Raw genomic sequence first — 27,486 nt, forward strand, 5'->3', positions numbered from 1 at the left:
TTCTATAATATATATAACAGGATTACATTCTAGAAAATATCAAGAGGGGTCACAGATCAGAATTGGAGTTAAAAAGCAAATCATAAATAACTGAAAATTAAAACTTCTAGTACTTATTGTAGCTAAGATTATGATATTATTATTGTACAGGTACCTCCATGGAGTCCAAAGCTTCATCACAGGAGACCCAAATTATCCACACAATCTATCATACTTCTCCCATTAACAGACAAAGCACTAACAACTAACTCTGGAACCCACTTCATTCATTCACAAGTGAAAAATCTAGTCCTCATGTTTCTACTAACCACATTTTTACTCCACTTCCAAGGATAACCTCTTGTTCTGCTCCTTCTAGCCAAGCCCGAATCATTTCCCCTGCATCAACCTACAAAAACTCTTTAACTTAAATGTTTCTTTAATATCCTCTTTTTCATCTATCAACCAACTTCGGCCTGACACACCCTCGATCTATACTCATATGGAACATTCAAGACTACTCGCCATCTTGGTTGTTCACCTCTGAATTCTCTCTCCACCACCTCCCATCCCCCAAAAAACCAGAAATGAGCACGGCATATCTGGGTGTGGACATATAAAGGTCTCACAAAGAGGAATAACAACCTCCCTATCTCTACTTGTGTGTTCTTCAATAGCCAAGTAATTTTATAATTTGATAGTTAATGATGCAACTGTAAATTTTTTTGGGGTAATACAGGAATTATATAATTATAAACCACTTTCTGCTACTAGGTGGGAAAGTAGAGTAGAAGCAATAAAGCCACTTAAAAATAATATCAAGGAAATTTACCAGGCTCTTTTTGATATTATGGAAGATATATCAAAAACTAAAGATATCGATTCTAGAGCTCAGGCAGACAACTTAATTTCAAAGATTTATTCGTTTAAATTTATTTGCTCTGTTCATGTTTGGTACGAAATCTTAAGTTTCGTAAATGTTGCAAGCAAAATAATGCAGAATCTGACATTTGATATAGGAAAAATTACAGAAAATCTTGATTATGTTATACAAGTATATATAATCGCCGAACAGACCAATATTTTGAAAATATTAGAACTGCAAAAGAAGTAGCAAATGATCTTAATATTGATACTATTTTTCAAGACATTCGCAAAATAACAAACAAAAATGTTTGGTTATGAAGCATCAAATGAGACAATGCATGATCCTAAACAAAATTTTAAAATAAATCCTTTCTTCGATTTTAGACACGACAATAACTTCAGTCACGGAAAGATTTGTACTCTTAAAACAACATAGCAAGGACTTTAAAGTTATAAGAGACATTACCAAATTAAAAGATTGGAGCGATGAAGATTTAATGAAATCTTTGTAAAGATCTGCACTTAAAACTGAGTGACAATCAAGATTCTGACAATCACGATATTGATGGTATGACTTTATTTGAGGAATTAAAAACTTTGCAATGTTTTATTTAAAAAAAGAGTCGGCTCCTCAGGATGTTTTAAATTATATATACGAAAATAAATTAAGAGACACGTTTCCGAATACTGCGATTGTAATGCATATTTATTTAACATTATCAATATCCGTAACATCAGGGGAAAGAAGTTTTTCAAAACTGAAACTTATAAAAAATTATTTGCGGTCAACAATGTCCGGAGAGCGTCTAACGGATTTTTCAATTGAAACTAATATTATGGATTCATTAGACATTACAGATATTATTAAAAATTTTGTGGTGGCTAAAGCAAGACGGATAAATATGTAAAATAAATCGACATTTATCCTAATTGTTATATAGTTAAAAGCATATCTCCATGTAATAATAATCCGTTTCCAATTTCAGCTTATTTTATAGTATAGAGAAGATAAAAGCAATTTTTGTTTATACATATATATATTCTGTTGCATTTATATATTAACGAAATAAACATTCTTGAAAATTCCTTATTAATGAATTTTAGTGATTACAATGTTCTACTGTTGTTAAATAAAATTTATTTTTATGCATGCATATAAACTGTTTTGTACTTTTAACAAAGTAAAATTTTTCATGGAAACTTATTTTATGGGGTCACTGAAAAAGTTTTGCACAAGGACGCCTCCTACCTACGGCACAGCACTGACCATTCCCAAATCCCTAGCTTTACCCATTTCCTGGAGTATGGTTCCATCAATGTGGTACACAGGTTGTAATCTGTTTATCCCAAAATGCATAACTTTACATTTCTCCACAATAAACTGACATCATTACCAACAAGCCTTGAATCATCCTGCATCACCTTGATTCACTATTACTCTACCTAATTTTGCATCATTAGCAAATAACTGAATAATTCCTTACAGGTTATCATCATCATCATCAAATTCCTGCCATGTACCCTCAAGGGGTGTACAGGATATGATAGTACTAAATGAAAAAAATTACATCATTATTAATTTCCTATCTACAATTTTCCTCCAAATCAGTCTGTTACTTGTCAAGACTCCAACATTATCAGATCTTATATTTCTATCGTCTAAAGCACTTTGTACCGCATCAATCCACCTATATCTTGGTCTTCCTCTAGGTCGTTTTGCTGCCAACCTGGCAGAGAACACTTGTTTTGCTAATCTTTCCTCTCCCATTCTGTTTAAGTGACCATACCATCTGAGATTAGCTCTGCTAACACATTTCTGGATGCTGACAATGTCAAGTTCTTTCCTAATATCCTCATTTTTAATATGATATTGCCATTGATGCCATCTGTTCACGCCTATAATCTTTCTCAGGACTCTCATATCTGTGGTTTCTAGTCTTTGGTCAAGTGTTTTACTTCTGACCCAGCTCTCAGATCCATAAGTTAAAACTGGTTTGAACATTGTCTTGTATACAGCTAATTTAGTGTTCCGACTAATTTCTCTCTTATTCCATATGAATTTATTCAATTGACTTCCCACCATACCAGCTTTGCTGATTCTGTTGTCTATTTCTATATTTAATTTACCATCTTCAGTAAAAATCATGCCTAAATAGCTGAAATGTTTTACTTGTTCCACAGGTTCTCCATTCACAACACAGTTGACATTTTCAATGAATCTGCCTATTTTCATTGTCTTTGTCTTTTTATTGCTGACCTTCATACCATATCTATTACAACAGCTATTCAATTTAGTCAGAGAATCTTGCAGACTTGTAGCAGATTTATTTAGAAGTATAACATCATCCGCATAAAGCAAAGAGCTGACATTAACATCTCCAATTTTGATATCATGTTTAATACCACTTTCCTTTATAATGTGATCCATATAGATAATGAATAACAGAGGGGATAACGTACATCCTTGTCTCACACCAGATTTAACATTAAACCATCTTCCTGTACTTCCTTCAATTCTAACTGCTGACTTTCAACTCAAATAAAGACTAAGTATTGCTTGATATAATGCCCCATTGACACCATATAACTGCAGCGTATTGAATAGCTTCTCTCTTGGCACCTTGTCATATGCCTTTTCCAAATCGACAAAACTTAAATACAGATCTTTGTTATATTCCCATGCTTTCTCGACTATTTGTCGTAAAGTGAAGATCTGATCCTGACAGCCTCTATTTGGCCTGAATCCAGCTTGTTCTTCACCAAGCTTTTCTTCCACAATTCTTCTCAGCCGTTTCTCAAGTATACTTGCATAGATCTTGCCAGGAACACTCAGTAGGGAAATACCTCTGTAATTCTCACATGCAGTTTTATTTCCCTTTTTATATATGGGTACTATGAGACCTCTACTCCAATCATTGGGAATTCGTCCCTCTGTCCAGGCTTTCTGAACTATGCAGTGCAGCCACTGTAAGACTCTTATACCACCATACTTCAGCATTTCTGGTCGAATATCATCTACTCCTGCTGCCTTTCCACATTTCAAGCCTTTGATGGCTTTTTCTACTTCAAGTATAGATATATATTCCTGACCGCATGCCTGGTCAGTGTTTTTTACCAATGTGCTGTCATCACTGATTGTTTCATTTAGGAGTTTTTCAAAGTAATTACTCCATACTTCAAGGATATCTTTTTCTCCTGTTTTCATGTCACCTTTATCATCTCTAATTCCTTTTACAGCACTCTTTCCTCCATTCTTAAGCTTCTTCAACAACCTCCAGAATATTTTGCCACCTTCTTGATGTTTATTTTCTATATTCTTGCCAAAGTCCTCCCATGACTTTTGTTTAGTTAGTTTTACACAGTGTTTAGCATTCTTGCATTTGTCTCTATATTCTCTAAGAGCACAAGCTGACTTATTTGACAGGAACTTTTGATATGCTTTCTTCTTTTCCTTCACTGCCTCTTTAACTTCCTGTGTCCACCAGGGAGTTCTGATTTTTTTATCCTTACAGACAACCTCACCACATGCCTCTCTGGCAGAATCAATCAATGTTTTCTTCAGAGTTTGCCACTGAATCTCCAAGGTTTGATTCCTGTTCTCAAACTCTTTCATTTTCTTTTCAATAATCTTTGTGTATTTTAGTCTACAGTTCACATCTGAGAGCTGCTCAACTTTTATTCGCTTTAAAACTTTCTTACATGTTATTCTTTTCAATATGAAATTCAATTTTATCCTGCTCAAGACTAAATAGTGATCACTTCCAATTTCAAATCCTCTGTACACTCTGGTGTCCTGCACCAGGGAGAAAACATCACTATCAACAATAACATAGTCAATGAGACTTTTCTTATTCCTAGCCTCTTCTCTCCATGTGAATTTGTGCACATTTTTATGTTGGAACATGGTGTTAGTAATAACCAGTCCATGTCCTGAGCAGAAATCCAACAGATATTTGCCATTATTATTAGCTTTGCTCTTTTCTCCAAATTTTCCTAAAATATTTTTGTATGTCTCACAATCATTTCCTACTCTGCTATTTAGATCCCCAACAAGGACCAACTTTTCATTTTTCATTGTGTCAGTTGCTTTTTCTAAAGCCTCAAAAAAACTCCTCTACTTCTACCTTAGTAGAACCTTCTATGGGACCATAGGCACAAATAAGTCTCATTGTCCAGTTCCCCATTCTCATATTTGCCCACATTACTCTACTTGAGACTGACTGCCATTCAAGAAGATTAGCCTCGTATTTTGTGTTGAATACTATGGCTACTCCTTCTTTTCCTTGATTGTCATTGCCTGAATATAACATTTTGTATTTATTGCTCAGAAAGATCTCACCAGTTTTGGTCTTTTTTTGTTTCAGTCACCCCTATTATGTCGATCTGGTACTTATCTAATTCCTCAGCTAGCTCCATTTCTTTGCCATTCAGGCTTCTTACGTTGATAGTACCGATCTTTAACTCTGGTGATGTTGAGTTGGGGTTTGTTTTCAGATTTGTTCCAGTAGCCGACTTTTCGCTGTTCGCCCTGGTTCCCTGGCGAAAACAACGGGGGGGCCTTGTTTAACCGGGCGACGCCCCAGCTGGCATGAAAGTCTGTCATGTTGTACCATCATTTTTTTTTATTTTGGTTTAACCAATAAGAATACAATTTGGTCGGCTAAATCCCAAATTGCCAGCCCATCCTCGTTCGTTCAGTATCCAAGTAGATACCCAACAGGGTGCACCACGAGAAGGTGAGGATTGGACATTAGGTCAGAAGCCCTGGTCGGTTCTCCGCATTCCTTTAAAGGCTATGTGGAGGTCTCCTCTCAGTTATACAGCTTTGACTCTTAAGCACCCCTTCTGTTTAATTTGTAAATAACCTGAAAGGTTATTTATAAATTAAACAGAAGTGGCCCTAGCACTGAACCTTGTGGCACATCACCAGTCACCTGCTTTTGCCTGGACTATGCTCCTCTGTAAACTTTCTCTGCTTCTCTCCAGCAGCTATCCTTTTATCCACATAACCAGTGTCACATCCATCCTCATTTGTTGTAATACTTCTATAGTAACAGAGCTCCATGTAGTATTCTATCAAATTTCTTTGCAAAATTCAGAGGAATCATCGTGTAGCCATTTCCTTTATCCAAATCAGTTGTTACCATTATAAAAATATATGATTAAATATATCATTATAAATTAATAAGACATGACCAACCCTTCAGAAAGCAATGTTGTCCCTCAGAGTATCATATTCTTATCTACCCATTACTGAATTCTACTTTTGACCAATTTTTCCAGTACCACCAGTCCTGAGATACTGATTGGTCTACAGTTTGCTACTGCAGTCTTAGAATCCATGATATATCCCTTATGCAAGGGAATTATTTTGTTTACTTTCCACCATTTTGTTTACTAGAGCTGAGACTTAGAGCCTAGTCAGAAGCACTGCCAGTTCCCTTGCACATTCCTGGAAAACATGAACTTATAGCCAATCTAATCCCACAGCTGTATTTATATTGAGATTCTGCAATATCCTAAGAGCATCCAATTCATTCACCTGTTTCCACATAAGTCTGTTGCATATATCACAGAACATTAACCTCACTCACATGATATACCCTTGCAAAGTGGTCACTCTGTTACTCGACTATTTTATTTTATGGGGTCTTATGACCCTTATGACCATCAAGGCTTTTGTTGCCTTATGACCATCAACACTCATTAAGGATATTCTTCCATAGTCATTCTTCCTCTTACTTGCCACATAATGTGAAAGAACTCTCTGGGATTTCCTTTGGCCTGTTCAGCTAGTTTCTTCACTTAATATGACTTTGCCTTCATCATACTGATCACTTTTCTTGCCTGACCAATGTACTGTTCATGAGTTTTCTAGTCACCTTTCTCCTTATATATCCTCCACAGCATTTTCTCTTTCTGCAACTCATGCTTAATGACATTACTCATCCATCGAACTCCTACCTGACTAACCCTCCTCACCTTACACAATTTAATATTGGTTCCTCTAGATGCCCTTCAACTCTCTCTCTCATCCTTCCTTCCCTTGCAGGAATTTATGTCATGGAACAGCTTCAAGCTTCCTCCTAAGCTTTTCATAATCACCTGACTTGTCGTTCTACATATACTCCTTCTTGACAGAATATTCCTCATGTTTTACAATTTCCCAAGTCAAAACCACATGGTCATTTTCCCAATCGGAGGTAATGGGTAATGTTGCCACTTGGGTTATGGGTAGCTCTTATGACCAGGTCATAAGAGCTCTTGTACCCCAAGTGCCCTCCATCACATGCTACCTCAAGCAATTATCTCTCAGTAGATGCATTAATTCCATTTCCTTCCTGCCATGTAATCTCTCTTCCTTCTAATTTATATCTCCATAATTGAAGTCCCCCCCATAATCACTCAATCTACATTCATACTAATTTGCTGATGCATATTTTCCACAGCATCTCTACCCCCCCCCCTAGCAATCAGCCATATATCCTGTCTTATTGGGCTTAAGGATAACTAGATAAGGCCAAAAGTTATAAGGCCTCATACCCTATTTTCCCTACAAGGGAATGAAAGATGTTAACTGATAGCTGAACAAAATCGAAAATATGCACGTTAATTGCAAAATAAATAAACGCTAAATATTCGTAAACATGGCATTTCAAACCACATGTGTAGCTATAAAATACAGGATTCCTCTGCATGCATTCGTCTATCCAGGCAGATGAGAGCATCTCACTGAACTACCATAACATGGAGCATTTACCATGTTGATATTTTGTACAAAGATGGTTGTGTTGCTTTGTATTTTTGCTGTTTTATTTCAAATGCATCCTCCTTATAAATACTATACAGTATGCCAAAATGAAGTAATACTGCAGAGTGTGAAAACTGAAAAGAAACTGCAAAAAGGAATATTGGAAACAAAATGGTATCAAACATTTTATCAACTTTATCAAAACAGGGAAATAAAACAACATGAAACAAAGTTAATTTTGCAGTAATAGCATAGCAAGCATAACTGAAAAATTGTTGGAAGGGGGGGGGGGCTTAATAAGCCAAATTTAGTCGAAATCTAAAATTTCCATGACTAGTTTATGATAAACAGTTGAAAAAAAAATTGGGGAATGTAACAAGGAGCCAAGAGAAATTTTCAGAACACAGTCTATAATGTGTAAATAGAACTGTATACAGGGTTTATATACTAAGTTTTAAACTGATAACTGAAAGATAGTTTGATGTCAAATCAACTATATCAAGGTATAGTTGATTTGTCATCAACTATATCAAGGTATAGTTGATTTGTCATCAACTATATCATATGTCAAATCAAATCAACTATATACAACTTAATACAGAAATAGTACACAATTGATTAAAAATAATAGCATTGAATAATATTCAAACAAGATATTACAAGTTCAGGTTTTTATTCATGCAGGTAATATTATCTTCAAAGAAAGATGCAAGATGGTTGTTTTACCCCCCCCCCCCCCCACCCATAAATTTGCTATGAAAGTCAACATTATTATTGAGAGATGTCCAAGAAATCAGGGACCACATATTACATGCGTCATCTATTATACTTGTTCTTGAATTCATTCACACTGCTTGTACACACAACATCCAATGGCAATCCATTCCAATCACGCACTCAGAAAAATCTACATTTCACTCCCTTTTTAGCTACAAGGATGCCCTCTTATTCTTTCCCACCCTCCATAAAATAAAAAAACTCCAACTGAAATCCTGAATGACCCTTTCAGAACTTTATACGTCTCAATCATATCACCCCTCTTTTTCCTGTTTACTAGTGTCTGCAGTCTACAAATTTTCAATCTGTCATAATCAGCATTCTAATTTCCCGATACTTTAACACCCTCCTTTGCGTGCACACACTCTCTCCACAGTATCAGAATCACAACAGAAACCAGATCTGTGCACAATAGTCCAAGTGAAGTCTTATCAAGGCCTTGTAAAGAGGAAATATGACATTCTGATCTTTTACATTTCAAAGTTCATTTCAGCATTGCCATTATTCTCTGAGTTGTATTTGTAATTTTTGCAACATGGTCCAAGAACTTCAACTTCCTATCTACTAACACTCCAAGATCTCTAGCCTGATCAGTTTCTTCTAGCAGAATCCCACCAATACAATACAATATTGGATATCTAATTACACCATAATGCATGAATTCACATTTACTAACATTAAACTGACATCCATTTTCACATGCCCACAATTCCAGCCTATTCAAATAATTCCACAAGTAGTGAATATCAGCTGAATTACCCATTCTTACATCATCAGTAAATAGCTGTATGTCACATGACAAATCCTTCCCAATGTCATTAATGTACAGATTGAATAACAATGGATGAAGGACTGATCCTTGAAGCATACCACTTAGCTTGAATCTCCCCTCCACTTTTTGATATGTCAGTCAGCCAGTCAAAAAAAAGTCAAAACGACGTAGGGAAAGAAATTAAAACACTATGTTTATTTTAGTTGTAAGTATAGTTGTTCAAAACTAATTATTAATTAAGTAATAAAATTACTAAGTTAACATAAATAGAATAATCGTAGAAAAATAAAATATTTTTCTATATTTTATCACATGAAAAGTGCTGCCTGGGGCAGACCCCCCCCCCTAGCTACGCCACTGCAGTCAGCCATCCTCTTATCCATGTCAATATATTCTCCAATTTATGCAACAGTATTCCATGCTATATTCTGTCAAAAGCCTTAGCAAAATCCAAAAGTATCAGTGTATTCCATTCCCCTTGTCTAGCTCAGTGGTAACATTATTATAGAACATCCTGCTCTTTTACATTTCAAAGTTCATTTCAGCATTGCCATTATTCTCTGAGTTGTATTTGTAATTTTTGCAACATGACCCTCCCTTATTAAACTCATGCTGTTCATCAAAGTAGAGATTCTCTGTTAATCATTTCTAAAAGTAACCCTAACCAACTTTTCCAAAATCTTCAATACCACTCCTGAGATACTGATTGGTCGATAGTTGGACACACTGGTCTTTTCATCCACCCTTGTGCAATGGGATTACCATACATTCTTGTGAAATTTTCATGGGTGCTAAAAGTGTTTTGATAACACTCTTAGCACCCATGAGTTTCTTCAACCAGTGAAGAGGTAGCAGTGAATGCAATGTTGCACACACAAGGTTGATAGCTTTTAGCAAAATGGGCACTCATTAGTTGAACAACCTCTTCTGCATTTGTCACCCTCCTACCATCCACATTCAGTAGTTATTTTTTCATATTCATTCTTTCTTTTACTTGCAGAGACAGTTTATTTTCATACTTGGACTTAGCTTTCCATACAACAGTTATTATTATTATTATTCAGGTCTCCATGGAGTCAAAATACTCATCACGGGAGGTTCTTCTTAAGAAACAGCCTATCAAGACTCATCATGGGAGGTCCCTCCTAGGAAACACAGTCTATAATACCACTCCTTAAACTCATTGACCATTCTCACTCTCACCACTCTATCAGGCAATGCATTCCATGGTTCAACCACCCTCCATGCAAAGAAACCACTCCTCACCCTCTTGCAAACAGTTTCCTTTCGTAACTTCCAGGGATGGCCTCTTGTCATCACTCCTTCCTGCTGTTCAACCAAACAAAAGAACTCCCCAGTGTCAACCCTGTAACCACCTCTCAACAGTTTAAAAGTCTCAATCATATCACCTCTCCTTCTATCCACCAAACTCTGCAGTCCACATTCCCTCAGCCGATCTTATAACTAACATTGTACAGTACTGAAACCATCTTTGTTATCCGCCTTTGTACCCTTTCCACAGTTAATTTATCCCCTTCCAATTGTGAGGACCAAATCTGAGAACAATAATCTAAGTGTGGTCTGATCAGGGTCTTATACGATGGAATGATAACTCTTATCTCTACAGGTCAGTGTCCTTCTCATTATTGTAGCAATCCTCTGTGTTACCTTCACCACCTTTGAAATATGTTCCCTAAATTTGTTAAAATTTAGGGAACACAAACTTAACATGACAAAACTTACAGCTGCATACAGTATAGCTCTCCTCCAATAGAGTATGCAGCTGTAAGTTTTGTGGCTTGTTGCTTATAATTTTCATAATGGACATCATCCTTTTCTTACAAATCTCTTGTTCAATAAGATTACACATTCATTTGATTCCTAACCTATTTATTCTTCGAACCCTTGGGACACATTCTGATACTGCATCATTTAAGTATTTTTTAAATACTTCCCATGCACTGTGGATATTCTTCCCATCTGATACCATTGCAATGAACTCAGTATACTCCTTGGTTATTCATAATTTCCTTCTTTGTAGTTCAGCATGTAATCTTTTCTGAATGGAGAATTCATAAATTTAGCCACTTCCCAAGGGAATAATTACTGCATGATTACTGTTACCAACCAGAGACAGAATAGTTTTCGTCAAATGAAACACTCCTTTAACACTATAATCAAATCTAACACTCTTTGAACTCTAGTTCAAAGAGTGTTAGATTTGATTAGATGTTGCCTCAAGCAACATATGACTTCTGTCATATGTTGCTTGAGGCAACATCTAATCGCAACAGCTCAATAAATTTGGTTTCATTTTTCTCATGCAATTTCATAGCTACCCAATCAATGTTCAGATATTTAAAGTCTGCCATTATGTTTACTCTTTTCGTACCCATGTTTATTTGTTGATGTATTTCTTTGTCACTAGCAACCAATCCACCAGGTCTCTAACAACATCCCACTGTGTATTTAATCTTGTTAGACTCCCTCTCACACCAAATGGCTTCAAAACTCGCTACCATGTGAAAAAATTTAATCTAGTTGAAAACTCAAATCGAGCACTTAGAACAGCTCCCCCCCCCCCATGAACTAACATTATACAAACCAATGCCATTTCCATAGGTAAGATTTAGATTAAGACAAACTAGTTTTTAATGAACACTTATTATGAGAGTAATGATTTCTAATAATCATTAAGATAAACTACAAGAACAAACTGGAAAACAAAATAAAAAAAATTGATTGTATTCTCAACAATGAACTAACAGAAAAGGTTACACATTTTAGATATTATCATTCCTGACATTTACCCTCAAGGGGTCTATGGGATGTGATAGTACTACATGAAAAATTTACATCATTACTAACTTCCTATCTACAATTTTCCTCCAAATCAACCTATTACCTGTCAAGGCTCCATCATTTTCAGATCTTATATTTCTATCTTCTAAGGCACATTTTACCATATCAATCCACCTATATCTTGGTCTTCCTCTGGGTCTTTTTCCTGCCAACCTGGCAGAGAACACTTGTTTTGCTAATCTTTCCTCTCCCATTCTCTTTAAGTGACCATACCACCTGAGATTAGCCTCTGCTAACACATTCCTGGATGCTAACAATGTCAAGTTCTTTCCTAATATCCTCACTTTTAATATGATATTGCCATTGCTGCATCTGTTCATACCTCTAATCTTTCTCAGGACTCTCATATCTGCAGTCTCTAGTCTTTGGTCAAGTGTTTTACTCCTAACCCAGTTCTCGGATCCATTAGTTAAAACTGGTTTGAACACTGTCTTGTATATAGCTAAGTTAGTGTTTTGACTAATTTCTCTCTTATTCCATATGAATTTATTCAGTTGACTTCCTACCATACCAGCTTTGTTAATCCTGTTGTCTATTTCCATATTTAATTTACCATCTTCACTAAAAATCATGCCTAAGTAGCTGAAATATTTTACTTGTTCTATAGGTTCTCCATTCACAATGCAGTTGATATTTTCAATGCTTCTGCCTATTTTCATTGTCTTGTTATTGCTGACCTTCATACCATATCTATTACAACAGTTATTCAATTTAGTCAGGGAATCTTGCAGTCTTGTGGTGGATTTATTTAGAAGTGTAACATCATCCGCATAAAGCAAAGAACTGACATTAACATCTCCAATTTTGATATCAGATTTAATACCACTTTCCTTCATAATGTGATCCATACATACATGTCTGACACCAGATTTAACATCTTCCTTTACTTCAATTCTAACTGCTGACTTACAACTCCAATAAAGACTAAGTATTGCTTGATATAATGCCCCACTGACACCATACAACTGTAGCATTTTGAATAGCTTCTCTCTTGGCACCTTGTCATATGCCTTTTCCAGATCTACAAAACTTAAATACAGATATTTGTTATATTACCATGATTTCTCAACTATTTGTCGTAAAGTGAAAATCTGATCCTGACAACCTCTATTTGGCATGAATCCAGCCTGTTCTTCACCAAGCTTCTCTTCCACAATCCTCAACCATTTTTCAGGTATACTGGCATAAATGAGTCTTTTGACTCCATGGAGGCCTGGATAATAATAATCTTTCCAGGAACACTCAGAGAAATACTTCTGTACTTCTCACATTCAGTTTTAATTCCCTTTTTATAATGGGTGCTATGAGAGCTCTACTCCAATCAATGGAGATGATTGGAGTAGAGCTCCCCCTGTCCAGGCCCTCTGAACTATGCAGTGCAGTCACTAAGGCACTTTTATACCTCCATACTTAGCATTCCTGGTCAAATATCATCTACTGCAGCTGCCTTTCCACATTTCAGACTTTTGATAGCTTCAAGGATGAATATGTATTTCTGACTGCATGCCTGGTGAGTGTTTTTATCACTGTGCTGTCATCACTGCTAGTTTCATTTAGCAATTTTCCAAAGTAATTACTCCGTACTTCAAGGATATTTTTTTCTCCAGTTTTCGTATCACCTTTAGCATCTAACTCATTTTACAGCATTTCTGAGCTTCTTCAACAACTTCCAGAATATCTTGCCACCTTCTTGATATTTATTTTCTATGTTCTTACCAAAGTCTTCCCATGACTTTTGTTTAGCTGGTTTTACAGAGTAAAACTATAAACTACTATTATTTTAAACTACTACTATTTCTTTCAGTGTTTAGCTTTCTTATATTTGTCTCTGTATTCTCTAAGAGCACAAACTGACTTATTTGCCAGGAACTTTTGATATGCTTTCTTCTTTTCCTACACTACCTGTTTAACTTCTGTCCACCATGGAGTTCTGATTTTTCTATCCTTGCAGACAACCTCATCACATGCCTCTCTGTCTGAATCTCCAAGGTTTGATTCCTGTTCTCAAGCTCTTTAATTTTTTCTTGAATAATGTTTGTATATTTCAGTCTACAGTTCACATCTGAGAGCTGCTCAACTTTTATTCACTTTAAAACTTTCTTACATGTTCTTCTTTTCAATATGAAATTCAATTTTATCCTTCTCGAGACTAAATGGTGATCACTTCCATTTCAAATTTTCTGTACATGCTAGTGTCCTGCACCAGAGAGAAAACATCACTATCAACAATAACATAGTCAATGAGACTATGACATTAGTCATGACATGAGAATATAAGTCATTTTTAAACAATCATGGTGTTAGTAATAATCAGTCCATGTTCTGAGCAGAAATCCAACAAGTATTTGCAATTATTATTAGCTTTGCTCTTTTCTCCAAATTTTTCCAATATATTTTTGTATATCTGACAATCATTTCCTACTCTGCTATTTAGATTCCCAACAAGGATCAACTTTTAATTTTTCATTGTGTCAGTTGCTTTCTCTAAAGCCTCAAGAAATTCCTCCACTTCTAGCTTAGCAGAATCTAATGTGGGACTGTAAACTGTGTGCTATTTATAAAGCCAGCTTGGTTACTGTGCCTTTGAAATACCGTTATTCTAATTAGCAGTGCACGATTTCTCTCTCGTAACCTTTCTTGCTTATTCTATTGCGTACTATGTTTATCTACCTTTCACACTACAAGTCTTATGCCTATGGATACTAGAAAATTTATTTTTATTGAGACTGTGCCACTAATATCTTTTAATTGGCATAAAACTCAGTAATACAGCTGGTTGATTTCTCTCTCTTCCTCTAACACAAATTCCTTCAGTAAAACTTTACACAAACAGCCGTGGTCTATTTGCACTTAACTATATGCTTTGGCTATCTCACTTGGTTTCCTGCTCACAAGTCCGATAATTTTTTTTTTTTTAGGAACAGTGCATTGTAAAATAAACAATCAGGCAGCACTCCTTTGACATATAATTAAAAACACATTTATTTACATTAAAAAACAAAGTCATTAAATAAGCAATAAGGAAGTTTCTCTCTCTACTTATCCTTTATACTTTTGGTATAAAGAAACAAACTTTCCATTTTCAATATTAAATGACTATACAATATGTAAAATTACTCTGTTACTTCTCTGCTTAAGAAAATCAAATTGTCGAGACTAATTTACTCATAAAGAGATTAGTTAGCTATGGCAAGTTATCTTACAATTTACATTCCAGTTAACAACAAATCAGAGGACTCTCTTATAGATATTTCTTAATACTATTTCTTATCAGTCCATCTATGACGTATCTCCTAGATTACAAAAAGAATGTACATTAAAGGATGGAGACACTTACAGAGGCTCTTTGTCATGACACCTTCCAAAAGTCCTGCATCAAAGTCTCTATGGGTTTTCTTTCATCTGAGGCCTTAAATTTCCATCTGGAAAATCTTGCTTCAGGGGGTTTCGTCAGAATATCAGCTGTCTTGGACTGCAATCTTCCCAGTACTCAAAAAGCTCAGGCAAGAAGTTTCAGCATGCAGGCTTGAAGATTGTTCTGCGGCTTTTGGCTTCGATTGACTTCCCAATTTTTTCCTCTGGTGTGGGTTCACCGTAAAGTGGGTTTCTCTGGGTCAGTATGCTTCTGGTTCTCTGCCAACTGCCTCTCTTTGGTAACAGTGCCTTTGCCTCTCCTGCTTCAGTAACTGGACCTCGCCTCCTCTAGACTGCCTCTGGTTCTCTGCCGAAAACACTCACCACCAATTCTCTGCTGGAAAACTGCCCACTGATGTTCGGCTCAGTCCTCTTTTATTTCGCCTTCTCGGGACCTTGCACCAAGGGTTGTAAACCCCGAAGAAATTGGCAGTCCTTCCTGATTCTTTTGTTAAGGCCAGCCCGTTCTTTTTTCTCCTTCGTGCGCTCTTTTTTCCTTGTCTTGTCGGGCAGCGGACCTCTTTGATACTAGCTTTGGACGTGTTCATGCGCAGAGCTTACAAACAACTCTCTCACACACACTTAATCATAAACAACTTTCTTGTGCTCTTATACATTATACAAAGTTCCGATGGCAAAGCATTGCCTTTGTTTTTGACATTCTATAAACTTTAGTTAAAACGGTAAATACAATTAATTCCCATAACGTTATTTACATTAATAAAATACATAGAGACAAACAAGGTTATTTTTGTAACAGTTTTCATGAGACTTGACCTTAGTAAAAATCGATGTAAAGCGCTTTGGTAGTTTTAAGCTACATTTTTACAGGACCATAGGCACAAATAAGTTTCATTGTCCAGTTCCCCATTCTGATATTTACCCACATCACTACTTGAAATTGCCTGCCATTCAAGAAGATTAGCCTCATATTTAGTGTTGAATACTATGGCCACTCCTTCTTCTTGATTGTCATTGCTTGAACATAACATTTTGTACGCGTGGATAGGCTTATGTGTTCATCAGACATGTTATGATATGTTTCACGGTATAAAAGAACACAGATGGTTAAGCAAATAACTATTTATTAACTTAAAAGCTAATATTTCGCTGGTCTTATATCCAGCATCTTCAGAGCACACAACACAAAGTTTGTTACAAAGGCAAGATAACCACAATCCGGTGTAGCAGTGGGGACAGTATAAAGACCAAATTAATATTTATTACTTTTATTTTTTATCATTTGGACTACTATTTCAAAACTTGAAATTTTTTTTTTTTAACCTAGATGGCGCCATATTAGGACTTTAGTCTTGTGTTGCACGCTGCAATCACTTATACTGTCCCCACTGCTACACCGGATTATGGTTGTCTTGCCTTTGTAACACACTTTGTGTTGTGTGCTCTGAAGATGCTGGATATAAGACCAGCGAAATATTAGCTTTTAAGTTAATAAATAGTTATTTGCTTAACCATCTGTGTTCTTTTATACCGTGAAACCTATCATAACATAACATTTTGTATTTATTGCTCGGAAAGATCTCACCAGTTTTTGCCTTTTTTGTTTCAGTCACCCTTATATATCAATCTGGTACTTATCCAATTCTTCAGCTAGCTCCATTTCTTTGCAATTCAGTCTTCTTATGTTGATAGTACTGATCTTGAACTCTAGCGGTATTGAGTTGGGGTGTGTTTTAGAGTTTGTTCCAATAGCTGACCTTTCGCTGTTTGCCCTGGTTCCCTGGCAAAAACAATGGGGGGCCTTGTTTAACTGGGCAACACCCCAGCCGGCATGAAATTCTGTCATGTTGTACCATCATTTAATATTGTGGTTTAAGCCAATAAGAATACAATTTGGTCAGTTAAATCTCAAATTGCCAGCCCATCCTCGTTTATTCAGTATCCAGATAGATACCAAACATGGTGCACCATGAGAAGGTGAGGATTGGACATTAGGTCAGAAGCTCTGGTCGGTTCTCTGCATTCCTTTAAAGGCTATGTGGAGGTCTCCTCTCAGTTATACAGCTTTGACCCATAAGCACCCCACATTTTAGATATTTAAGCGTAATTTTGAATCAAGATGAAATATTAAATATGGAGATAGATAATATGTAAGAATAAGTAAAGCTGGTATGATAGAAAACCAGCATAAGAATATGTTTATATGGAGAAAGAGAAATCAGTCAGATCATCAAGCAATTAGTGTTCAGGCAAACTATTATTATTATTACGTGACACCTCCAGGGAATCCAAAGACTCATAGAGGGAGGGCTTACTTTACAACTGTCTCTACCATTCAATCCACTAACTACAATGAACCACCACTACACCAACACCATCTACCACCCACTCAGCACTAGTACTTTCACTGACAATCAGATATCCATGCTCATGGTGGGATTCGAACCCACAGACTTTAAGCTGGAGAGCGGATATGCTAACCACTCAGCCAAGAGCTAGTTTACAAATAAAGCAGCTGGCTACAGACTGCAGATCATAGATAAGACAAGTGAACATTTGGATGGGATAGAAGTTTCTTTCCTGCCTTTTAAAAAAGTTTACTATTTTTAGTAATATTATACAGGTATCTGCATTGAGACAAGACTCACTGCAGGAGAACCACACAAACCATTATTCACACAATACCTATCATACCTCTCCTTAAACTCATTTGCCCGACTACAACTGGCTCTTCATTCCATTTATTCACCACTCTCCAAGTAAAAAATCTGGTCTGCACACCTTTACCAATCACACTGTTACACAACTTCTGGGATGAACACCTTGTTCATCATGTAGTGAACAATTATTTTTGTGTCAATCTTAGAGAATCCTTTAGTCACATACAAGTTTCTATCATGTCTCCTCTCTTCCACCTGTAAACTGAACTCTGCAAACAACACACTTTCAACCTATTCTCATACAGAGCATTCCACACACACCTATCACCAGGTCTCTGAATCGTTTCTACCACCTCCTGATTCACAAGAAACCCAGGTAACATCTGTGCACAGTAGTCAAGATGTGGCCAAATCATAGCCTTATAAAGAGGGATAATAACTTCTCTATCTTTACTTGTTTGCATGTTTTTCAACATCAAACTTTTGCGATATGCACTCTGAACTTCAACTCTGTTCATCATTATCCTCAAGTCCATAGCCTCATCAATTTCCTGCAATGTTGGCTAGTGTCGCAACAAGAAGTAACAGTGTATTTGAATGGTGTTACAGAAAGTGTTTTTTTAACCTTTAATTATATTGTGTAATAGTGCTATTGTGTGGTAGCCAGACTGGATATAATCATTGTACTGTGGTATTGTGGTTCTAAAAGTGTTGCCTTCGGTTATTATTTTGATTAACCATGCTGCCGGCCAAGACACCTATAGACTTCAAGGTTATCATGGATGTGAAGTGCATATTAAAATTGTAATACCATTGATATTACATTGAAATATATGATGGACACGAAGTGTATGAGGATGCATATTTCATCCATAATGGCCGGTTAGGTGGTTAACGGAGCTGCCGTTAATGTTACAAAAATGGCAGCAAAGAAGTATACGCCCGCAGTGCAAAAGGTTTCAACTCAGAGATCCAGTTTTGTCCTAGACTTTTCACAGTGGAAAAGATGTGACAGTTGTTTCATGTATGCATCCAAAAAAAGTTAGATTTATGGAGTGGTCGATCGAACAATAAAAAGGAACTCATTATGGTATGAGAAGTGTGATGAAAGGCTAGGATGTTCCAAAAATGAGAATGGTGGTTATCAAGAATAATCAGAAAATGGATGGGAGCACTTGTGAGAGTAATAATAGAAGTGGCATGAAAGAGCTTAGGCAAGAGTTAATGAAAATGAAGAGTCAGGTTAAATGCATGGAGGAGGAAATCGAACAGCATAACTGATGTAAGTGACAAGGAGGTTAAGAAGAAGAAGCAAGTATCTAAAGATGATAGGGATTCTTTATATGGTGACTTAATCATTGAAGTCGTGGTAAAAAAATAAAGTGCACAAGACATGTTTTCCAGGTTGTACAATTAAGTGAATATCAGATGCTTTGCATAGAAGGAAAGAATAGATACCAGAATTAGTAGTAGTAGTGGGCACAAATTACTTGAATAGAGAAACAAAGCATGTAGAAAGGGATATGAAGAAGTTGCTGCAGGAAGTGAAGGATAATAGTGTCATTGGAAAAGTGGTTAGTTTGTTGCCTAGATATGACAGTAGTGAACTGAGAAGGAGAGCAATGATACTGAATAACAAGATGGCTGAATTGTGTCAGGCAGAGAGTGTTCAATTTATGAATGTACGAAATGAATTTGAAAGGAAGTTAGAATGGTTCAAAGCTGATGGAATGGATTTGGTGTTGGTCATTTGGAGCAAATCTTGTTGATTAAGAGTACACAGGGTTCATGTGAATTAATTCCAGCAAGAGTCAGAGAGGTTGAGAAGCAGGCTGTAGAAAGATAAGAAGAGGATGGATACAAAGGTGAGGAAATGATCATAGCAGATCAAAGCGATGCAGTACAAAATGGTGGAAATGATAAGAATATAAATGAAAATCAGTCAGAATCAGGGAAAAGGGCATAGTCAGAATGAAGAGAGAAGTGCACTATAGCACAGAGAGTAAAAAGTGATTGTGTTGATGGGATGGCCTCAAAGAGTGGAGAATTGTTATGCTTGTATACTAATGTACAGAGTATCAGAAGTAAAGAGGCTGAGTTTGTAGCACTGATTCAATCAGTTATGCCCAGAGATAATTGGCATTAGTGAAACTTGGTTGACTGAGGATTGATATACTGTCAGGACTTGAAATGATAGGATATAGAATTTTCCAAAAGGATAGGAAGATCAAGAGAGGAGGAGTTATTGTTAACGTAGCAGAGGAATTGTGTCCTTCAAGAATCGAAGTGGAAAACAGTACTACATGCAAAGATTTTGAAGCTGTTTGGTGTGAAGTTCAGATCAATTGAATAGTATATCTAATAGGATGCTGTTATAGGCCAGAGAATGTGGAGAGTATTGATTGTGGTTTAGACAAATTAGTGGGCAAGTAAAAGGAAGATGATCCTAATGGGAGAATTTTAATTATAGGAATGTGGATTGGAAAGAAGAAATAGTGTATAGTAACAAGGAGAGTAAATTTGTTCAGTTTCTCCAGGATAACTATTTAAAGCAGCATGTGATGGAAGCAACAAGAGGTTTATCAACACTACCACCTATTGGTGAAAGTGATCATGAGATGTTGGTTTGGAAGGTAGTCAAACAGAAAAAGTTGTTATCAAGAAGGTCTATTATGTGGAACTATAAAATAGATGATTATCAGAAACTCTGTAGTCAACTAGCATCAATACATTGGGTTGATGAATTGTGTAGAAAAGATGTCAGTGCATGGGAAATGATAAGGCAGTATCTAACACAAGCAATGCATAATTGCATACCAAGAGTTAAGTGAATAAATAGAGCAGGATTTGAGATGGATGAACAGTGAAATCAAGTAAGTATTGTCACAAAAGAAGTTATGAGGAAGTACAAGACAGTTTGCATTAACAAATGCATGGAATAGATAAAGAGCAAGGTTAAAAAAGAAAAAGTAGAGTATGAGAGGAGATTGGCCAGTCAGGTCAAAGCTAATCCAAGGGAATTTTTCTGCTATGTGGCAAGCAAGAGGAAAAATAATTATGGCAGGTTAATACTGGTTGATAGTTATGGTAGGAGTAACTATGGCAATAACATAGTGGAATTATTTAATGAAAGTTTCATCAGTGTATATCAAATTGGAGTGAATGATGCTGTGCAACATGTATAAGGGAAGCAAGAATTAGGGAATTAAAGGTGAAAGAATCAGGTGTATCAAGCGTTGCTTGGGTTAAATGTTAATAAGCTATGGTAATGGATAACATATCACCACGTATTTTTAAAGAATGTGCAAAAGAGTTGGTGATGCCCTTGTCCTGGTTACTTAATGAAAGTCTTGCAGTGGGGAAGGTTTCTAAGAAGTCGAAAGAAGGCAAAATAATACCTCTCCAAAAGCATGGTTTGCAAACAGAAGTTTCCAATTATAGATCGGTCTATATATCTGCAATTGTGATCAAAGTGTTGAAAAAGATGGTTAGAAATAGAATACAGGATTGAACATAAGATTGTCTATGATGGTCAGCATGGGTTTATAAAAAGCAGGTCTTGTTTTAGCAACCTGCTTATGTTTTATGATAAGATGACTAATGTGTTGGATAAGGGGGAACCAACTGCTCCATGCATGGGCTCAACATAAAAAAAATCAAAACTCAAACAGCCAGTATAAAGCTAGAACATAAGAGAAAAGAATTTGGAATTGGAAGAGGAGTAAGGTAAGGAGATCACCCAAATTGTTTTCTGCTACATTATAAGTTTTTTTTTTAATAATGTCTCATGGGAAAACTGTGGAATTAGCATCAATGGAAAAAAAAAATCTTAATCACTTGTTTTGCTGGGAAAAAAAAGGTTTAAAGATTAACTAAGACCAAACTAAAATTAACAAATAATCTTATTGAAATTTTGGAGTACTGTTTGCCTTGGTTGGTTAGTTTTAAGGAAAAACAAAATAATAAGTAGAAAGAATCGCACAAGGAAACAAACAATTCCCTATATCATTAATATATGAACTGAAGAGCAGTGGTCCTAGCAGAGCCCTGAGGAACTCTACTAGTCACTCTTGTTTTCCTTGATTCCACTCCACCGTGTAATACTCTGGTGCCTGTCCATGTCACTATCATCAATAATTAGCAATAAAGAACTTGACCATATTATTATTCAAGGTGTAAAAAATAGTCAATTAAAGATAGTATAAATCACTAAAACTGAATATGAGTCAAAAGCTAAAATGGCAAGAAAGATTCAGCAGAAGACGAAGTTATAGTGCATTGATGCAGTTAGAAGTGCTCTTTAAACATCTAAATACTGTACAAAGGCTGACAGACTTGGAAGAAACTTTTGATCACAAACTACACATAAAATGTTAACCGTGTTACTCTCATAAAGTATCTTTTACACTTTTCTATGTACCAGAAGGTGAATAATACATATAAAAAAACATTTTCAACATCCTGCCATTGACACAATTTTTTTTTTTTTTTGCTAGTTTGGTTAGCCAAGCAGTAGAATAACTGCTCTCCAACCAATAGGAACAAATCCAAATGTGGCATGAATGTTTGTTGAATGGCTTTAGGTGGTAGGCAATTTTTGCTGACTGGTGTGAGACCACCACCCTAATTATTAGAGGCCTGAAGTGGCTTGGAAAAAAAAAAATCATGTTTGATCTCTAGATGAGAGCCACTGGACAAGCTTTAGCACACCAATGGTATTAATGTTCTACAGGCTTATAGCCTTTCAAGAGTGGGATTCACAGTTTTATTTTAAAGAAATGTATACTATTGACATTTAAAAACTATCTGTAATAATTAAATTTTGCAAATGCCAACTAGAAGTTTTTCACTGAAACTTATCGTTGTTATTTCTTGCTATTGTTCTTCAAGAAGTTATTTTATAATTGCAACTCATGAAAGGCCATGAGTCTATATATTAGTACCACGAGTACTAATATATAGGCTTAGTAAAAAATAATCGTTAGTTATTAATAAAAAAATAATCAGATTATTTTTTTATTAATTTTATATATATATATGAAAAAGCTTTAATGACTGATACCGAGAGAGAAAAAAAGGTGACATGGTATATTTGAAAAGATACTACTAGTTTCGTTGAATAGATCAACATCTTCAGGTATCACAATCAAAGAAATATATAAAGAATTACATTGACTTAAAATTGTAATAACAGAACAAGTACAAAAAAGACAGTAGCATGTTTGAAAACAAAAAGCGAGCTTGAGTTCCAAACAAATGTATACTACGCGCTGTTGTGAGTGCGCCAATACTGAACAGAGGCAACGTGTGCATCAGAGAGAGATTGAAACTTAGGCTGTTATTCTAAAAGTCCTGACAGTGTCTCCCTTCAAGCTATACTTTGAGCTCTGTCTACTGCAGGATGTTCAGAAGCTTTCCTCGCCTACATATCGGAGATTTACTCCGCAAATTACCATCACCCTTGGCTCCAAATCAATATCCATCGCTGCATTTAGGGGGGGGGAGAGAGATAAGGTGCCAAGAGAAAAGCTGTTCAAAATATCATTATATGGTGTAAATGGGACATTATATCAAGAAATACTAAGTCCATATTTGAGTTTTAAGTCAGCAGTTAGAACTGAAGGGAGTACAGGAAGATGGTTGGATGTTAAATCAAGTGTAAGACAAGGATGTACATCTATATGATTCACATTATGAAGGAAAATGGTATTAAACCTGATATCAAAATTGGATATGCTATTGTAATTTCATCTCTTCACTTTATGCAGATGAAACTATCTCTGTGCACATTCTGTTGGGATGAGGATAACAGAAATTGTCCTGGTGTGTTTACATCAAGTTTGGCCTTATGAATTATCCAATACATAGCCTGTGTCATAAAGGGTATATGTATCTGAAAGGAGAGAGGCAGAATCCCTGGTCTAGAGACCAGACATGGCATAAGTCATATTTGGGCTCTGAGTTGAGTGGATAGTGTAGTGTAGTGTGATGGCCTCCTCCAATGAGGACTGGGACTATGGAGGTGTGAAGTAATAATTACTAGTATTGTTAATTTGCCCACTTTAACACACAAATATGTACACTCTTTAATCATGATTTCATGTAATATTACATACCTTGTCTTTCAGTGCTAAAATTTCAGTTTCAGAAACAGCAAGAGGACTTTCTTCATCTGCTTCATCTTTTATTTTCCATTTATTAATAAGGCTTTCAAATTCTTGTTTGCTGCAATACAGTTAAATAAAAAAAAAGTAGATTCATAATGTAAAAATGCTACTTTAACCTATATAAAATGTTTTGTATGCAAACGAAAGTTAGTTTATCAAAGTCACTGTACTGATTTCGTATTATTTAGACTGTATTAGAATAATGCATAATCAGTAATAAGTGCATTTGTGTGTAAGCACGTCCACGTATGTTTTACATCACCAAAAGTATTCGCATTATTCAGTGATGATAAATGTTTGTTGCAAACCTTAATGGGTCAGATTGGCCATAGTTAGCATTGGCAAAGTTATGATTATCATAACTTTGCCAATTTTATATATCCCGCTTTTTTACAAAGTCATTTAACAAGGTGCCATTGATATTAAGCTGATATTAAGTTAAAAGATGGGTTTAGATATTAGACTAGTGAATTGGATTATCTATTTGATAGACAGCAGAGAATGGTGTATGAGCGAAGAAGCGTCAAGGATGCAAAACGTCACAAGTGAGGAACAACAGGGTTCAGTACTGGGACCTCTACTGTTAAACCTTTATGTCAATGACATAGTGGATTACTTGGGGATATTCAGTTGTTTGCAGATGAAGTTGGGAAGGGTCATTAATAATCATTCAAACAACCAGCAAAACATCAGTCTGATTACTATAGCCTCCTGCTCTGAAATTCTACACATCTCTTTTGTTCTGTGAAGCTTGCACTTTCCATATCAAAACCACTTGATCATTATCTACCCAGATGGTAGCATTGTGGTGACATTTACTATCACCATATGAGATATTAATAAATCAAAACACTTGTGTCCTATGTACCGCTTCAACCACATGCTAAATAAGACAGAATTGCTAAGCTATCATTATCTCCTTTCGCATACATGTAACTTTCTGCTCCAGCCAATGCCTTCTAGTTAAAATCACCCATTATTAACATTGTTTCCAGTGGTGGCTCATACATAAACACTGTGACACTGCAGCACCCCCAAGGAAAAAATGAAAAAAGTAAATTTTGTTTGTGTTTATAAATAATAACAATGCTTACAACATTATATAAATGCAATACAACATGTTAAAGGTTACAGCTTATGTTTTGACATTGATTGAATAGTTAATTGGAATTGTTAGATTAATGCTTTAGATTACGACACAAATGCACTGTGATCTATTTGAGGTAGCAAACAGATCACAAACTGAATGAATTGTTTGAGGTAGCAAAAGAAAAGAGTGAGAGAGTTCGAATGATTAGTCTTTTGCCACGGTATGACAGTGAAATGTTTAAAAGGAGGGCTATAATTGCGAATGACTTTATGCGTGGGATATGTATGACGCGTGGTGTGGAATTTGTGGATGTGTGGAGTGAGTTTGATGGGCGAAAGGATCTATATAAGATGGATGGCTTGCATTTGAATGGTTACGGTGTAAGAAGACTTGAGAAAGTGTTGCTGAATGCAGTGGATGTGCAAATTCAGGGAAACTAGATTTGTTAAGGGGGGGGAGTAGAGATACAGTCCTTATGGAGACAGTTGAATGTAAGAATGAATATAATATGCCAGAGCAAATAAGGACAACAAATCTGAGTGGGATAGTTAATAGAAGGCATCAAGGTAGGGTGGGGGGTAATGGGGGTCTTAAATTCATGTACACTAATACTAGGAGTATTAGGAACAAGAAAGAAGAGTTTTTGGCCATGGTTGGCACTTCCAGACCACAGGTTATAAGTATTAGTGAAACATGGCTGACTGTAGATGATATAACTAGTGGGATTGAATGTGATGGGTATAGTGGGTTCAGGAATGACAGAGAGAATAAAATGGGGGGAGGAGTATTGTTGATGATAGCTGATGAGCTCCAGCCAAGGAGAATAGAAGTTGAATTGCAGGATAGAGAAAAGAGCACATTTGAGGCCATTTGGTGTGAGATTGTGGCTAGCAGAACTAAATATACAATTGGGTGCTGCTATAGACCAGGTGATGGAAAAGATGGTGGTGACAGTATGCACAAGCAAATAGAAGAAATGGGTGGAAGGAGGGTGATTATTATGGGAGATTTCAACTATGGTCGCATTGATTGGAGTGAGGAGAGGACACACGGGAGGAAGGAACTGGATTTTATGCGGTTATTAAGGGATAACTATCTGCGACAGCATGTAATGGAAAATACTAGGGGTCAGAGAGTGCTTGACCTAGTAATTACATCTGAGGATTTGGCTGTAACAAATATGACCACGTTGCCACCAATCGGTGAGAGTGATCATAGGGTCTTAACTTGGGAGGTGGATAAAGGTGTAGAATTTTCAATTAAGACAGGGTACATGTGGAATTATCGGGCTGGAAAGTATGACAAGCTTAGGAGTTTGATTGGTTCAGTGCCATGGCATGTACAACTGCAAGGACTAGAAGTTGATAGTGCATGGGAGGTAGTTAAGAAGTGCTTGCATGAAGCAATGGCTGACTGTATACCTAGAGTCCGAATAATAAATCAAGTGGGGGTTAAATGGATGAATAACACCATTAAGCTTGAGTTGCAAAAAAAGAAACAACTATGGAGGGAATTTAAGGAGAAGGGTGACCGGCAGGCACATGAACGGTATAAAGCGCAGGCCAGAAGGGTGACGAGTGTGGTAAGAAAAGCAAAAAAGGATTACGAAAGAACATTGGCCATGCAGGCTAAAGAGAATCCTAAACAGTTTTTTAGATATGTAGCAAGTAAAAGGAAAAATGTACATGGCAGATTGATTTTAAAGAATGCCGATGGTAGGGAGGTAACTGAATCAGTTGAGATAGTTGACTTACTTAGTGAGCACTTTGCAAAAGTATATCATCCAGGTGGTGACATTGCAGAAACGAATAAACCAGTAGATTATACGGGAATTGTGGTTAATGAAGTGGAGGTGAGTAGTCTATTGCATAACCTCAATGTCAATACATCTGTGGGATTGGATGGTATACCAGCTCGTGTTGTACGAGAAGCAGCTAAAGAATTGTCAGTACCCTTGACCATTTTGTTTAATTTGAGTCTCGGGTCTGGGTTAGTCCCGAGCGGGTGGAAAGAGGGGAAAATAGTTCCACTGCATAAAGGTGGTTCCAAGACTGCTGTTGTAAATTACCGACCGATTAGCATATCAGGAATCATTTTCAAGGTCTTAGAGAAATTAGTCAAGAAAAGAATACAGGATTGGATAGATGAAAATGGGATATTGTATGGGGGACAACATGGTTTTGTGA

At 36.2% G+C, this 27,486-nt stretch overlaps 1 protein-coding gene across 3 annotated transcripts in view; it reads right to left on the reverse strand.

Annotated features, from left to right (window-relative positions):
* LOC150098232 (solute carrier family 12 member 2-like) overlaps positions 1-27,486 on the reverse strand; it is a 571,711-nt gene that overhangs the window by 20,680 nt on the left and 523,545 nt on the right. For all 3 annotated transcript variants that reach the window (XM_090406235.1, XM_090406234.1, XM_090406233.1), the window contains one exon: positions 24,160-24,268. In XM_090406235.1, coding sequence (XP_090262361.1) covers positions 24,160-24,268 — 109 coding nt within the window. The remainder of the gene's footprint in view (positions 1-24,159; positions 24,269-27,486) is intronic.

This window comes from Typopeltis vanoorti, chromosome 16 (assembly GCF_054136105.1).
Source record: "Typopeltis vanoorti isolate ZY-2024b chromosome 16, IOZ_Tvanoo_1.0, whole genome shotgun sequence".
Classification (NCBI taxonomy): domain Eukaryota; kingdom Metazoa; phylum Arthropoda; class Arachnida; order Uropygi; family Thelyphonidae; genus Typopeltis; species Typopeltis vanoorti.